The sequence below is a fragment of the Ochotona princeps genome, chromosome 18, assembly GCF_030435755.1.
Source record: "Ochotona princeps isolate mOchPri1 chromosome 18, mOchPri1.hap1, whole genome shotgun sequence".
Lineage (NCBI taxonomy): Eukaryota > Metazoa > Chordata > Mammalia > Lagomorpha > Ochotonidae > Ochotona > Ochotona princeps.
In genome coordinates this window covers 33433399-33449286 of record NC_080849.1, presented here as the reverse complement: position 1 = coordinate 33449286, position 15888 = coordinate 33433399, and the positions used below count along the sequence as shown (strand labels likewise).

The following is a 15888-nucleotide window of genomic DNA, read 5'->3' as shown; positions in this document are numbered from 1 at the left end:
TGCAGGAATCAAAGTATGAGATCTGCTTTTGTCAAAGAGATTGTCTATAGAATCAAGAGCTTACTTCTCTTCCCAGCTGTGTAGCACACGAGGCAGATCTTTGTCCTTCTCTGGGCCTCTGTTTCTTCATTTCTGCTCTCAGAATTGTCATAAAAATGCTGCCCTGTGCACTTCACAGAATGGATGTGTAAATGACACAACAGTGCTGAAATATTCAATAAGATAAAATTTCTTTATAGAAGAAAGTATATCCATTTCATAGATGCCTGGAAATATGACAGTTATTTGAGTTAGATTGGAATTGTGCCTAATTTAGTTAGAAGTCTCCCACAAATATATCGTGCCATAGTTATGTGCCTCACTTTCTTCTAAATGTTTACAACTGAAAGTAAAGTGATGGGACCAAGCCACAAAAACTTGGTGAGACCGCATGGAATTTTTCCAAGCAGCCCAACATTAGATTAGTTAGTGACATAGTTAAGACCAGTAGCTTAGAAAACTGCTGTGTGCATGTCTTTATGTGTGTTAGAGTGGTGAACAAACCAACAATAAAAGCACACTTAGCTGAGTAATTCTGTTTATACTTGTTTTCTCAGAAGAAGACCTATCAATGCATCAAGTGTCAGATGGTTTTCTACAATGAATGGGATATTCAGGTTCATGTTGCAAACCACATGATTGGTGAGTAATGCTGTAAACCTTACTACAGATAGTTTCTCCTCCTACTTGTGTACATCAATGTCTGTATAATTAAACAGAGTTAAAGATGAATTAATTGTTCAGCCATCAATGGTTTTCCTAGGCATGATTGATTTTTTTAATTTCTATTTTTAGGCCTGATATGGCATTAGCCCGTTTTATTTTCTGTGAGGGCTACTTTAGGCTTCTACAGAGGATTATATATTTACTGCCAGTCAAAACACAGGTGATTAGCAAATTAAACTTCTAATCATTTTTGCATTATTGAAAACTAACAGGAATGGTTAATGAACTGGATGTTAGCTTTCCATAGAGTTTTAGACAGGTTTTAATTTCAGAAGTTATTATGGTAATGGCACTGCTGTGTGTTGCTTAAGCATCTTTGTATCAAAAGCTACAGTGGTGAGTTCTTGTGATAGGGAAACATAAATAATTTAAATTGCCGTGAAATAGTTTTATATGTATGATTTCAACAGCCTGGAAATAATCGTGATCATAAAGATCTTTCAGTAATCATTTTTTTATTCCCCACCAAATTTTCCATAGATATTTGTAAACGTGGTTTGGGGAAAGATGTTTGAAGTCATTCCAGGCCAATGTTTTCAGTATTTTGCATTAATCACCTGGGTTAGAACTAAAAGAATAATTTTCCCACTTACTCATATTGTCCCATTATTCCTTGATTCCTCAGGGGTTGCTGCCTATGTTGTTTAATTTGATAAGCACTTAGTAATAACACTAAGAGTTTTACTAACCAATTAAACTTTATCAAGCAGATCTTTTTCTACCAATAAAATGCCAGTTGCTAAAACACCATACTATTTTTGTTACTCATTTGTGATTTTATACTATGAGAATTTTTTATTTAGTACTCACAGTGTGATATTTTATAGTTCCACAAATAGTTGTGATATCCTATTTTAAAAGTCTAGTTAACCTCTATTTTCCTGCTATGAAACTGTAAGATATGAAAGAATTCATGTTAGACTTGGAACTTGCTTGCAGGGATAAGTTGTATTATATACTATTTAGTAATATCCTAAGAATATTTCATAGAAGGCTTGCTCCAAATGTTATAACTGATCACTAAAGCTAAACAAAGCTTCCAAAGCCTTTGGCTGAATTAATGAAGATAAATTTAAAAGTATGTTGGCAAACTGATTAATCGTTTTTCAATAAGATGTACTTTATAGTTTTCAGTTGATGAGTTTTTAGGAGGATTATTCCTTATAAAACACTGAGTGTGCAAAATGGAAAATATACATAACAGTTCAAGTATTCATTGCTTCATCTTGGTATTTTCTGTGTGTGAGTGCTAATACTATTCATGGAATTTTTATGCATTATACTTTTGAATATTATGAAGTACGGTGTTTTTGAATAGTCCCAAAATAATGGCAACATGCACGAGATTTAGATAATGTGTTTCCTTACTGTTACCTTCTGGTTGATAGTGAAACTCGGTGATATAATGTCATGGAACTGCTTCATTCAGCAGGAGGGAGGGCAGGGAATAGAGAATGTGACTTTTATTTTCCAGATGAGCCATGTTTCTCTTTTCCAACTGTTTGCAAAGAGTTTGTTAATGACAGTCATTCATGATTTTGCCCTCTGAGTGGACACATTTCTTGGAGGTTTGCAGAGTAAGGAAAGTTTAGTGAAATGTCACCATTAGTTCTACTGGATGTAAACTTATTTTTGTTTTTGAATGTATTATTTATGCTAATATCCAGAGTAAGAGAAAAATGTATTTTCACTTTATATTTTACTTGTTTAGTACATGTGCAATAGGAAATGGATGCTCCTGAGAGAACTTTTGATTTTCTGATATCAGTGTTCTTTGCCCTTCAGGCTTTTCGTCCCCTCCTTTTTAAAACAGCTTTCTACCTTTTCTCTTTGTATTTATCTTGCATTTCTTGCATCATTAGTACTTCCCCAAGGCCTTCCCTCCTTCTACCTTAGAGTGAATCAGTGTGACACTCACCACCTCTTGGGAGCGGAGCGTTTGACTATCCACCTTCCATGAGAGAAGCAAATTCCATGCATTTTCACAGAGGGCCCAGTTACTTAATATTCATGCTTTTTTAAATAATAAAATGTGTAATTCTCTTGCACTCAAAGCACAAATAAATGAATAGCATCCATTTAATTGTTTTATCTGTTGACCATGCATCCATGCGCTTAAACTCCTCTCAGGTTACTAACATCTAGAAAGACGATGGGAAATGGGAGGGAGACACGGAGGCTGAGATGTCCTTTTTGAAAATCCCACTGTGATACTTACTCCTTCAAATGAGGCAGGCAGCATTATTTTGTTGGCTAAAATACCTCCATTGAGGGGAGGTATTCTTAGATTGTATATCTCTGTGTGTTTTTTGTTTAATCAAAAAATAATCTCAACTAGACATTTAGCAGGGGAAGAGGGATTAGGGACCATCTGAAAAGCCTCTTACTCTTTGTGCTAAGAGGGTAGATAGTGGTTTTACAGATTCTGTTTTCCTTTTCAATCAGTCTAGAGGAAGGATTATATCACCTGATAGCAGCTAGATCTGCAGATGGCCCAATGAGGGGCCCCTGTCAATTGCTTTTTTAATCAAGTTCTGTACATTCCTTTCTGTGTATCTCATATGTTTTAATGCAGTCCCGAGCAGCCTGCACTCCTCTTTCTGGAGTTGCTGGCTTCAGAATATTGGCCAGGGACATTTGTGAGAGGAAAACCATCCTTGTTTCTACCAGGTACATACCTACGGTGCTTGTCTTAAGTGCCTGCTTTGTAGCTCATGTGGACCCATGATCTGAGTTGCAGGAATAGCATTCAATAAAAATGCACTAAGAATTTGGCTTATGTCTGTTAAGGACAAAAACTTCACCCTCCACCACATTTTGACAATTATCAGAAAGAAATCAGACTATTGCCTATGCCTGTTTTTTTTCTTTTTTATACACACACACGCACACACACACACACACATACATACACTCACAAAGAGAGAACTAAAAAATACTTTAACAGCTTTGCCTGGGGAAAGATTTACTCTCTCTTTAACTTTTGTGTTGATGCGGAAATTTTTCTTGTCTTCCCCTGTCCATTTCACATAGATTATACTGATGGTTGACTTGACAATGCAAAAAAAAAAAAAAAATGTGTGTATGCTATCCTTTACTTTGCTGTTCATCCTTCTCTTCTCTCACCAGAGTAAATATTTATTGTTATTTTCCTGAGATACCTGTTATTATTATTATTTTATTATTATTATTACTTGGTATGGATTTGCACAGATGAAGATGAAACCAGAGAATTTAAATGTGTTTAACCCAGCAAAGGCATTGCCTCATATAAAATTATGAGGCTCAACAGCAGTAGAGTAAATGTGTAAGTGCTCAGAATAAAGAGCTGTTAGGCATGAGATAATATAAAGAGATGACAGTGCCAAGAACTGTTTAGGAGAAGCTTAATTTTTTCACTCTGATAATTCTTGACCAATAATTACCAGCTTCTAATTATCTATTTGAGTTAGGAAGAAATTTCGATCACTATGGAGGTTGGCATTGCAACTAGCGCATAAATCCCCAAAGAGACAAATGTGTTCCAAACAGTCACAAACAACTGTCTCATGAAACACAGTGAGCAAATTGCGAGCGGCTGGTGGTAGACAACCAGCAGCACTCCTCCATCGAAGGCCAGTCAGCTTGACAAAGAAGTGATCAAAAGGGAGAAATACCATTATCCTTGGAATTGATGACAATGGTCATGGGCTTAGAGGACAAGCAGTCAGGCTACTGCTATGACTCCAGCATTTTTTTTTCAACCTTCACTGATGGAGAATGTGCAGGGAATGGGTTCAAAACTCTTAGCTAAAAATTATGTTTTAAAGTTCCCTTAGAAATGCTAACTTAATTAGTTTTGTTAGTCTTTTTTCCCCTCATATTTTTCATGTGATTATAAATGACGTATGTTGTGAAGGAAAAATTGCATGTGCAATATCAGAATACCCTATTTTGTGAAAGCAGAGGAAAAAAAATCCAAAAAAATCGCTAGTAAGTATGTTCTGGACAGTTCCAGGTGATGTGAACGTAGTATTTTAAAAGAGCAAATTTATTTAGAAAAACAAAATTGGACTAGCAAAACAATTACTAGGAAGAAGACACAGATGAAAAGATAGTGATTGATTTTATCATTGCTCTAATACTCAAATTTTCATAGGTAATTACAGTTTTTTTACAGATCCAGAAAAAATCAACGCTTGTGCAGTGCATGTGGAGAGGTATGCACCCCATGTGTTATGTCTCTCATGATATATATCACAGACGTCAAGACAAAGAGGATGCATACATCAGTTCTGAACAATGTGGGGAAATTCGAGTCTGTTCTTGTGACAAGTGACATTCATACATTCTGCAATTTCTTTGATGCTCAAGGTCACAAATGGCATTCTTTTTCTTTCATTTCTTTAGTGGATGGTCTACTGTGTGACTCATCTTCATTATAGCTTTTTGACGTTCACCAGCACCTCTGATGCATTTCAGCTTGGGCATTTTGCTTTGGAATAGACTAAAACCAATATTTTGAAGTCTATAGAGGGTTTGGATTTTATATGACTAAAGGGGAAATAGCCAAAAGATATTGTATCTGTGCCTAGGAAAATAAAGGGCTGCATGGCCCTTTCAACTCTGCTTCCATTGGCAGTTTTTAAAACATGAATAAAAATGAATCTGTGTGTGTGTGTGTGTGTGTGTGTGTGTGTGTGTATACACTATCTTAAGAAGCTCAAAATTACTGAGATCCTTTGCAGCCTCAATTTACAGTCACTCTAAGCGAGAAGACTATTGAATTATTTAAAAATATCTTTATTTGATTGCTGAAAAATTTCAAGAAATTAAGAACCAGACATTTGGTGTTAAATATGATGAAATACTGGCTTATTTCATCAAGAGCTGGATTAAAAAAGATGAAATCTGGGCAGTTTAATGGTAACAGAAAGCTTCCCTCATGTGGGCAATGCTGGCTGATTTGAAAAGCCCATAAAGGGTTTCTACATGCACCATACAAAAGGGATACTTTCTCTTTAATAGCCATCTGTACAGGAGAGCCGAGAAGTGGGCCAGGTCATCTCTCCTCAGCTGTCATGATATTAACGTAGGTAATGGAGCAAACTCGGCATTCTGCTGGGTGTTGTTTTTCATAGATGTTCATCGATTTACACAGATAATTCTATTTATTTCTTAGAGTTGGTCCAAGTGAACCAGGCAGAATAACAAACACCAAAGCATTTCAAATGACTTTATCTGTTTGTCACGTTAACTTTTTTTTTCTAAAAAATGGTGTCACACCTACTGTGCAGATGGCTGCATGATTTGTAAACCAGCCAAAACATTTAAACAAATGTGTGATCTGGGGATAGATTAAATAAAGGATAAAATGGAGTGTGGGCCACAAATTCTAATAATCAGATGATTTTAAGTTGTGTGCAGTGTGGAGCGATGGTCACAGCGATAGCAGAGAAAGCTTGCCAATGACAGCAAGGTGCCTTATAGATCTCAGGATGGAGCCTGTGGCCTGGTAGGCCTCAGTTTGAGAACCGCACATTTGCTGTACAGCTGGCAGCTCTGTATGGGGACATCAGATAAAACTTATGTAGAATGAAGTGTTATTGCTTCGCATGAAATTGTTCAGAGAGGGAATTTGCAGACAGTAACTGAAAACAGAATTCATGGTACCAATGAAGCAGACTGTAAATACGGAGAGGGCCAAATTATCTGCGCAATTTAACCAAAATTCAAGATGTATTCAGAAAGGACATCCGCGGGCATCAATAGGACCTAGCTATGCTGTTTACCGAGTGCAAAGAGGGCCGCAGGACCCTCGCATGTCTCCTTTTACGAATAGCCTGCCAAAAACAAAGACAACGTAAGAGACAGGAAAAAGAACAAAAAAGACACTGTGGTACAAGGGAGGCTTTGCGAGTAGGCCTCTTGATTATTTGGATTCTTATTACTTATGAACATTTGCAGACCTGCGTCCTCATTTCAGTGGTACGCTGTTAAAAGACAAATCAAGATGTTTATCCGCGTCGTGTGTTTTCACTTGTGTCTAGCGGCTTTGATTTACTAGAGTACAAAATGCTGGCAGTCAGGTCGTTTCTAATTTACAAGCCCCAAAGAAAGCCTCTTAGACAGTTCTTGTGATGTGAATTTTCTGTGAGGATGAGGATTCCGGCTGAGCTTGTCAACGGATCCAAGATACCGTTTCTGGTCCCTCTTTAGAACACATTGCCCTTAAAGAGGCCGTACAAGAATGCTGTGCTCCAGCCCACGTCCTGGATGCCAGCTTATCTGCTCGGCTCTGCACAGAGACACTAGGAAGAGAGGCTGTGCCAGATGGGTAGTGCCATGTGACTGGCTGAGACACAATGGTGCGGCTTCTGGCTCTCAGTCTGTCCTCGCTTTTGACTTACGCCACAAGTGCACCGGTGCCTCACTCACTGTTTGATATGTTTATTAGCAAGAGCAAGTATCTGTCTTCGGATGTCAAGTGTGCAGAAATGTTTCTGAAAGCTGGAAAAGTCATCAACAATAAATAGCAAAGATCCCTACACACACACCCCCTCTGCACGTAGACCTTTCTGACCGTATGCATAGGCTCAGTTCACACACACCTAGAAAACAGGCCTCTGACGACCCATTTCCACAGGTTATTTCCTAGTTGCAGAGCCATGAATAGCAGGAAACAAAGGAGAGGGAGCCAATATGGAGAGTGGGTGTCGAACTTCAGCTGCTCATATTGTTGCATTTGGTGAGCTGCCGGGGTTTCGTAGGTCACCTTTAGAATTATGCCTATGACAGCAGTAGCTACCTGCCAAGATTGCAAGGTATCTCACAGCTCTCAGGATGGCGCCTGTGGCCTGGTAGGCCTCAGTTGGAGGGGTACACATTTGCTGTACAGCTGGCAGCACTGTATGGGGCAGCCGCGTGGGCTGTTAGGGAGCTGGAAAGGAGACAAGCATGAAATTTCTTCTAACCCCAACTCTGTTTTTCTGTACTGTTGGCTGCTTCTCAGTTCCTTGACAAAAAAACCAATCAGGCACCCTTTAATCCGCCTGTGATTACCACTGGTATAAAAAGAGAAGCATAATGAGGAAAAATGCCTCGTTTTGTTGCCTTCAAAAGCCAACAAATTGGAGTTAACTTGACAGGAAGTGGCTTAATAATTAGATTATTTATTTATTCCTGACACATATCCCCCTGTTACTAGTCTCAGGAGACCCTGTAGATGGTACGATTTTCAAGCTGCCATTACTTGGCTGTCTTGTGTGAACAAAGAAGCTACTGTCTATCAGTCAATTAAATGCACTCTTTAAGCAGGAGCTGCGGAGTCCTCAATGGAGAGAGCCCTGGGACCCGGGGCGGGTGAGTCCTTTCTCTGTACTGTACATCACACTCTCAACTACAGTCCCCACAGAGATGGAATAAAGTCATGCATTAAAATATCACTTGTTGATTTGTTTGCTAATGAAGAGCCATTGAAATGTTTGTGTATTTCTACGGCAAAATTGTTGATAAAAGGGCCTACTTGCCAGCATATCTGAGTTCATCTGCCATGAGTGCTTATTTAAGAGTTATTAAAATTAAAGCCAACAAATAACACGATTAAAAAAAAAAGATCGGAGGATGCTCTGATTTCTTTTTATCAGATGAAGTGGAAGAAGGCAGGAACAACAGTGATGCATTGTCAGTTACTTGTATGTGTTGCATTAATCCCAGCACCTTGTCTTCTCTGGCATCAAAATGTATGTCTTCTGCAGAGTATCTAGGAGTTACACCTTTTAAATACGAAATGATGCTAGAATCCCTTTCTGAGAAGAATGTCCTTAGAAGCTTTATTGTTTGTTTTCTTTACACTGAGGGGCATTTTCATCACCGTTTCTCCCAGCCGGAGAATATTCTTTACAAGTGTTTCCAAGGAGCTTATTAGAGGGGGTTTTTAAAACCAAGCAAATGCAACATTGATGAAACTGATGAGACCCCATGTCACAGCCACGTGGAACACAGGGAAATACCCCTTCTCTTTGTTCCTCTGTGTGTTTTCTTCTTCCATTCCTTCCTCTCTTCGTCAGCATCACTTTATTTCTGCTTAGTTAACTATTGGTGACATTGCGCCTCAGACAAGGCTAGTATCCCTGATGGTTGTTCATTCACAAATGCTCCTTAGTGCTGCTGGGTACAAAACATGTTTTGCTGAACTTCTCTGGGCTCCCACTAATTGGCTTCATATTTTAAGAGTACATCTGTTGTTAGTTTGGAGGTCTGGCGGGCTCTCCGGGCTGGAAGACTTAGATAATGTTATGACAGCTCTCTGATGAAATATTTAGCTGTGGCTCTGCCATTTAAAGGGATAAATTTGGAATTTAAACAGAGGGCACTGAACTTTGAAAAACATCCCCTCTCCTCTCCTCCAGTCCTCGTAAGAGAGCGATCGGGGCTTTGGCCACAGTTTTCAGGATTACCAGACAACAGGCTTAAGAAATAAATTCGAGCCATCATCAGATGGTTGTATTTCTTATTTCTGCCCTGTTATTCCAAGTCATTTTGGTTAGAAAAAGCTTAGGTGCTCGGAGGTGTTCTGTAATAGAAAATGAATTTGAAACCCTTTCATTAATTGGTGATTAATATATTTCAGGATTAGTTTAAGCAGGGCTGTACCTCCTGCCCAGTCAAGTATGTTCTGGTTAATATCCAATTATCTGCACCTTCGTAGTTATTATGTCTTAATATTTCAGATGTGATAACCAGAAACTTGAGAGTAATGCTAATGAGCAGTATAGAGCAAGAATTAACCAATGACATACTCAGTGATCCTTGGTGAGGGAAGAATCTTCCCCCCCTACTCCCGCCCCTTAACACATTTCAGCCTCTTCTCTGCTCAGACTGAAAAGTCAGGAATGCAAGTCCAGCCAGCCTGGAGCTGAATACCATTCAGATGTTCTTTTAAATATATTAACCCAGATTTACAGTGTTAATGCTCCCCTAAAAAGACATAGTTTCAGTTCATGCAGAACTAAAAGTAGGAAACACAGGACTTGTTTTGGTTTTCCAAACAGGAAGCATCCTGCTCTGCATCTTTTCCTTCTCACAAAGCCACAAGTTATTGGGTCTTCATGGGCTGTTTGAATTCATATCCATTTGAGATCCACTGGCTCACAAAGAAAACCCCCTTTTTTTTTCTATTACCTTTTAGTCTCTCTTCCTCGCAGTTTATGCCCACTCTGTATCAGGATGATGCTGCTCCAGAAGATTTTTTTTTAAAACAGGTGAATTCACTTTTGAAGACCCTCCCTTAGCTTCCATGACAGTGCCTGCTGGGACGGTGTGTGCGCTGCTACTAGCCATGATGCTTCCAGTGGTGCGCTTGTGCATTGCCCCTTTGTATGCTGCATTGTAATGAAGCAACATCAGTAAATTGCAGTGAAGGGTGATGGTTGCACAGGGATGACTACTACACCTTGGGGTCCATTTGCACCAGATTATTCCTTTTATTGTTATTATTACTTCCCATCTTCTTTACTCCCTTGCTGCTGAACTCGATGTTGGCCACCAGTGCAACGCAGAGGGGATCTTGAGGAACATTGCAGGCACTGTAGGTTTTTTTTTTTTTTCTCCTAGGCACATCCCAATCACCATTCAATTCCAAACCTGCAGATCCTAGGTGACCTGGCAGTTCTTCATCCGTGCCACTTTACTTTCTTAACTTCATTTGTAATGTCCCTCTCCTCCATCTTTTTAAAAGAGCACATTTGTAATGAATAAAAGGGAAACGCTTCTTTTCACGCATTTTGTGGAGATGTCATAAATCAATAAAGCTGATTGATGGTCAAGTTGATCAACCCTACTCATCCTAGATCCTCCCTCCCAACGATGAGGCCTAATAATTTAGGAAAGGTATATCTACACAGGACTGTTGCCTGAACAAAATATACACAAGGCTAGTATCTTGTTCATTTTCCTTAATACATAGCCAAAGTCACTATAAATATTGTATTCATTAGTTTTTCTCTTTATTTGCCTGCAGCCATGTTTACCCAGTAACTAATAGCACCAGGAGGACTTGTAGAACAGACTCACGACAGAGGTCTTAACCTGGGGATAACTATTATGTGAATTTGGGGTGATGGCTGAGTCTTTGGTTGTCATAAATTCAGTACCTGTGTCCATTTGCTTTTTCAAATCGTCTGTGTAGCTGTTGTTGAGTTTTTGTTTGTCTAAGGCTGGGCTACTGTGAAGCATTCAAACTAAAATGTAGAATTAGAACTGACACACCTTCAATGGAACTATCAAGTCTTTTAAAACTGCTTGCCCATGACGCCAGTCCCATGCTATTCGACCATACACACTTCCGATTGTGGGCCAAAGAGCATTGATTTTTAGCTGTCATTTCTGGTGCACATACTGTAGAATTGAAATTTAAACCTTAATCCACTCAGTGATGTGATTAATTTTTAATGTGCAGTAATACTAATTGAAATAGCCTGAATTTAGTAAGTCACCACAAGACATTTTCCAAAGCAAGAGTCTCCACTGAGAGCTAGGAGGACAGGTAATCATTGTTATAGTGTTCACAGAATAAAAGCCCACCATGTAGGCCTCTGGTGAAAAGGGAATTTTCTTTAAGTTAGGTAAGATGGTAGTTCTTTTCAAAGTTTTTTTTCAATGGGAATTTTGACTTTCCACTACAAAAGGGTAAAATATTCTTGTCAACTTTTTCCAAAAAAAAGGGGGGCATCTTATGTTAGAAATATCTTCACGTAATATGTGTGAAAATAATATGAACACTCTTTTTTTATTAAGTTAGCACTCATGAATAGTTGCACAGGAGTCACGTGTCAGCAATGCCATGATCACAGCAATAGTCTCAATGGGTAGTGTCATTAGATGATCAGCATTTGAGATAGTATTTCCCAAGTTGATGAATGCTAGTGCTTTACCGGCTGTCTGTGAATCTTCTGCCTTGTTTTGGTGTATTCATATTTCCCTGAACCAAAAACTACATTATGCTTCCTTAGGTTTCAAAGAGATCTACCTTAAACTTGTGCATATGACTTCAGCATGGCCTTTTAAAAGCTTCTTTCCTTGGCTGAGGTCTAGTAAACTTTGCATACTGAAGCTACATAGGCTTTCAGTCATTTCTACAACTGAAAAGATTCTCTAGCCACATTTATCTGCTAGTAAATGAGGACTTTTTAACATGCATCACTTCTACTGATGAATGGGCTTGTGGAGTGTTCAAAAATGAGCACCGGCATCAACTTTAAAAGAAAAGGCAAGCGTGGTGTATCATGCTTTTGTGGCTCTCACATGATAGTATTTAATAAGCTGATAGTGCTGTTAAATATTTAGTAAAGGTTATCTCATAACCCTATCATCTATTCAAATGGGAGTTTAAGACATTTTTGCAGCACAGAAGTAAAAATGATGTTGGAGAACTTGAAGCACTTATAGTGAGGCATATTTCTTTAATGACTCGTGGTGTAACATGGTACAGATGAGTTCAGCATATTCACACCTACCAGACTGAAATCAGTTCATATGCTCTGGATCAAGGGTTCAAGTTGGCTTTCTTTTGCCACTAAATCAAAGTGCAGTTGGGGGTACTAGGATGACACTGTAATCCATGAAAAAGATAAAAGGGACCGTGATTAGAATTATTTTAAGCTGTTCTGGCATCTGCTGAGCTTTCCAATATATCTTTTCGCTTCTATTGTATAGATGGAGGGGAAGAAATAAAAATGAGGGGAGATCAACTAATTCAAAGCATATTATCAAATCAAACTGGGACATAGTGCATTATATCTTTTGAGCATCGATCTTGGCTATCCTGTGGCAAATAGCATATATTAGATAATTTGTGTGTCTATTGATAGGATGCATAATAGATCATCTTTACTCGATTTTTTTCTGACTATACTTGATAGTAACAATAACTGGGGCTTTAATCTGGAGTCTGAATTGCTTTCTAGGGATTTTGCACAATTCCAGTGCTGATATATAGGATGCAGACTTCACCACTGTCATTATGTTGGTAGGTTAGAGCACATCTTTATACCCTCACATGCTTAATCCTGTTAGGAGTCTGGAAGATGTAAAGATTAAGGCTGGGAGTTTAGATTTATATGTACTGTGTGTGTGGTTCTTCCAGGAGCCTATTTGCTAGGTTCTAATTTTCATCCTGTTTTATATGCAGCCAGTGACCACCGTGTTCATTCAGACTGCACAGAGACATATCTGTAAAACATGGCCTGCTGATCTTGTTTGCTGTTTGTATTCTCATAAGAAGAAACACAAGATTCATTATGATGGGGTGGAAATACATTTTGTTTTGACATTATGTACATCGCATGTATGTCCAAAACAAGAATTTCATACAAGAGAGCGCAGATGAGGAGACAGCTTTTGCTCCTCATGAAGTAGAAGGGAAGGAAAGGGAGATGGGCTCCATGTACAGGTGTGTTTAATATGCAATGCTTGATGTATGTTGACCTCAGGTTACAAGAGTAGAAAATCCCATTTTCCAGCTTGTTTCAAATGTAGTAAAAATGCTGCTTCAGTTGCTTTATGCTACTCACATTGGGAAAGGTGCTTATACTGTGATAATTATCATCAAGGAATATTAATGTGTTCAGCATTTGTAACCCAAAAACTCATTATAGCTTAAGCTGTGCATCATCTGTGAAGAGAGAACTTTGCCAGAATTCGCTCTTCACAGGGGTTGCCGCCTGCTTGCTGCGGAGTGGTCGGACTACTACAAGAGGTCACTCAGGCTATTTTTGAAAGCTGAAGTTTTGCAATTTTTGAATCGCTCCCTTCTGTCTAAAGAGCTTATCATCCTTCCTTCAAAATGCCCCCTTTGTAATTGCATGTGCTTTACAATGCGAAGAATAATATCAAAATAAATAAGAGAAAACTACAGCTCATTTTGTTGAATCCAAGAGGGTTAGTACATGTATTCCACACCAAGATAATTGAAGTATTTGTGTCTTCTGTCATTGGGCAAAGGGATTCATTTACACCAGTTTCCCTAATGAAGGTGCTCTTGGGTTTAGGATAGAAATGCCCCCTCTGGGGCTCCACTTCAAATCCCTCTGGCTGGAAATTGTGTAAGTAAGACCACAGGGTCAGCCTTCCTTTTTCAGCAACAGAATCCTTAATTAGTCTAGTCGACAGTCTTTCTGATGGCCTGGGTTGTTTCTGGGTTCATGCTCACACATTTCATTTAAGAACTGTCTAATGTATAGATATTTTTGTATGTTTGTTTAAAATCATTCCCTGGGGTGAGGTGGGGGTTTCTGGCATCATGGAAACTAAAATCTCTGGCTGGGTCAAGAATCCTGTAACTTGATCTGATGATAAGAGGTGGATAGACACTTCCATTAGAAATAATGGCCGGTTAGTTTTGTAAGGAGGTTGTGCCCTCACCTGTAGTGGGCAGCTTGGAGAAAAGGGATCCGTGTGCCCATGATGTTTATATGTGATTAAATCTCTTTACCTCTCCTCCTCCAGCCTCACCATGATCCATTGTTTGTTGTTTCCCAACAGTGACATTGTTCCATGCTTCATGTGAGGGTTTGGGTAGGCCAGGGAGAGAGAACTAATACTCAGTTCTATCAGGGCTGTCTGGCTTTGCAGGACTGCTGTGCTTCTGAGGTCAAATTGTGAACCTGGTCTTGCTCCTGGGAGAACTAGAAAAATATGTTTCATAACTTCCCATAGTCCTAAACAAAGAGTAAGAAGGAAAAACATGAAGCCCACAGGCTCAGTGTAGATGAGCTGAAAGGTTGGAATTCATCAAGCAGGAAAGCTGACTGTGTAGAAGGCATCCTCACCGTGAGAGGTCACCGCCGTGGGTGCAGCATCAGTCCAGGCAGAGGGCTTGGGGGGATAGGGTAATCATTCAAACAGCCCAGCAGGCACAAACACACAAGTTGATAATCTGGAGCAAACTTGCTGAAATAGGAACTTACCCTGATCTTCAAATCACATACGTGAAGGAATACTGAGGGCCGAGTGCCGCGCCTGCCGCGTAGATACTGCAGGCCAGAACCACGGACAGCAGTGCGTTTATTAATAGTTGTTGTTGTTTTGCACAGGGTATAGCCTCTGTTTTCTGCATCAGAGCTCAGAAACCACAAAAAGGCTGAGTGTTCGAAACCAGCGATACGTTCTCAATAGTTTGGGAAGCACAGTGCAGAGACATCTTGAATGAGGATGTAAATGTAATCATCTTTATGAGTAACCAGTTGCTCCACTTTCTCACTCAAAGCAGTGATGTACAAAGATGACTTCTCAAGCCGGAAGGCATTCTCTGAGTTTGTGCTACATGCCGTCCTCTGCACCTCGAGACATTGGAAATGCGTGTCAGGTCATTTGTTTATAAGATCAAAACGTATACTTTAGTTGGAGTAAATTGCATTTTCATGTTTAAGTTCACTATTTGCACTTGATGTGGTCTGAGCCAAATGTGAAGAGTTGCTTTGACATGGTTCCTGCGTCTCCCACATCCCAGACCATGGTGTTTTTACGCTGGATGATGCATCATGCAGGGTGAGTGTGATGTTGAGATGTTGGAAACCAAGCACACTTCATTGTAGGTCCAGGCTGTTTGGGGTCAGTGTACCTCTTTAAATTACTTTTATTGTCATTTAATTTGTCTTAGTAATGACACATTGAATGAACTTGTACACATATATCTGTGTCTTTTAGCAGGGAATTATAGCCTTGTAAGCATCATGAGTTTTCTTTTTTTTTTTTTAAAGATTTATTTTATTTTTATTACAAAGTCAGATATACTGAGAGGAGGAGAGATAGAGAGGAAGTGGAGCTGCCGGGGTTAGAACCAGCGGCCATATGGGATCAAGGCGAGGACCTTAGCCACTAGGCCACGCTGCCGAGCCCAAGCATCATGGGTTTTCATAGGGACATGAGAGCAGCTTTCGTTTCTAAATAAAAAGATCATTTTCACTTTCTCTAAAAATGTGTTTCCCATTATGTAGGAGGGATTTTCATAGACTGCATGGAAAATACGTATTGTAGAAAAACTATGTATAGGTTTCCAAGTTTTGTGCAATGAACTTTATCTTTAAATTCCATTTTTCACATTTTCATTTTCCTTGAAAGGTCATCTTACATGTTAAGTTATCA

The 15888-nt window shown here is 39.2% G+C and overlaps 1 protein-coding gene across 2 annotated transcripts in view; it reads left to right on the top strand.

Moving 5' to 3' along the window:
* Positions 1–15888, top strand: part of ZNF521 (zinc finger protein 521) — a 285548-nt gene that overhangs the window by 150444 nt on the left and 119216 nt on the right. Inside the window, exon 5 of one of the 2 annotated variants that reach the window (XM_058676974.1) lies at positions 600–681. In XM_058676974.1, coding sequence (XP_058532957.1) covers positions 600–681 — 82 coding nt within the window. Of the gene's footprint in view, positions 1–596; positions 682–15888 lie in introns of both variants that reach the window. The other variant, XM_058676973.1, reaches the window with a different exon arrangement.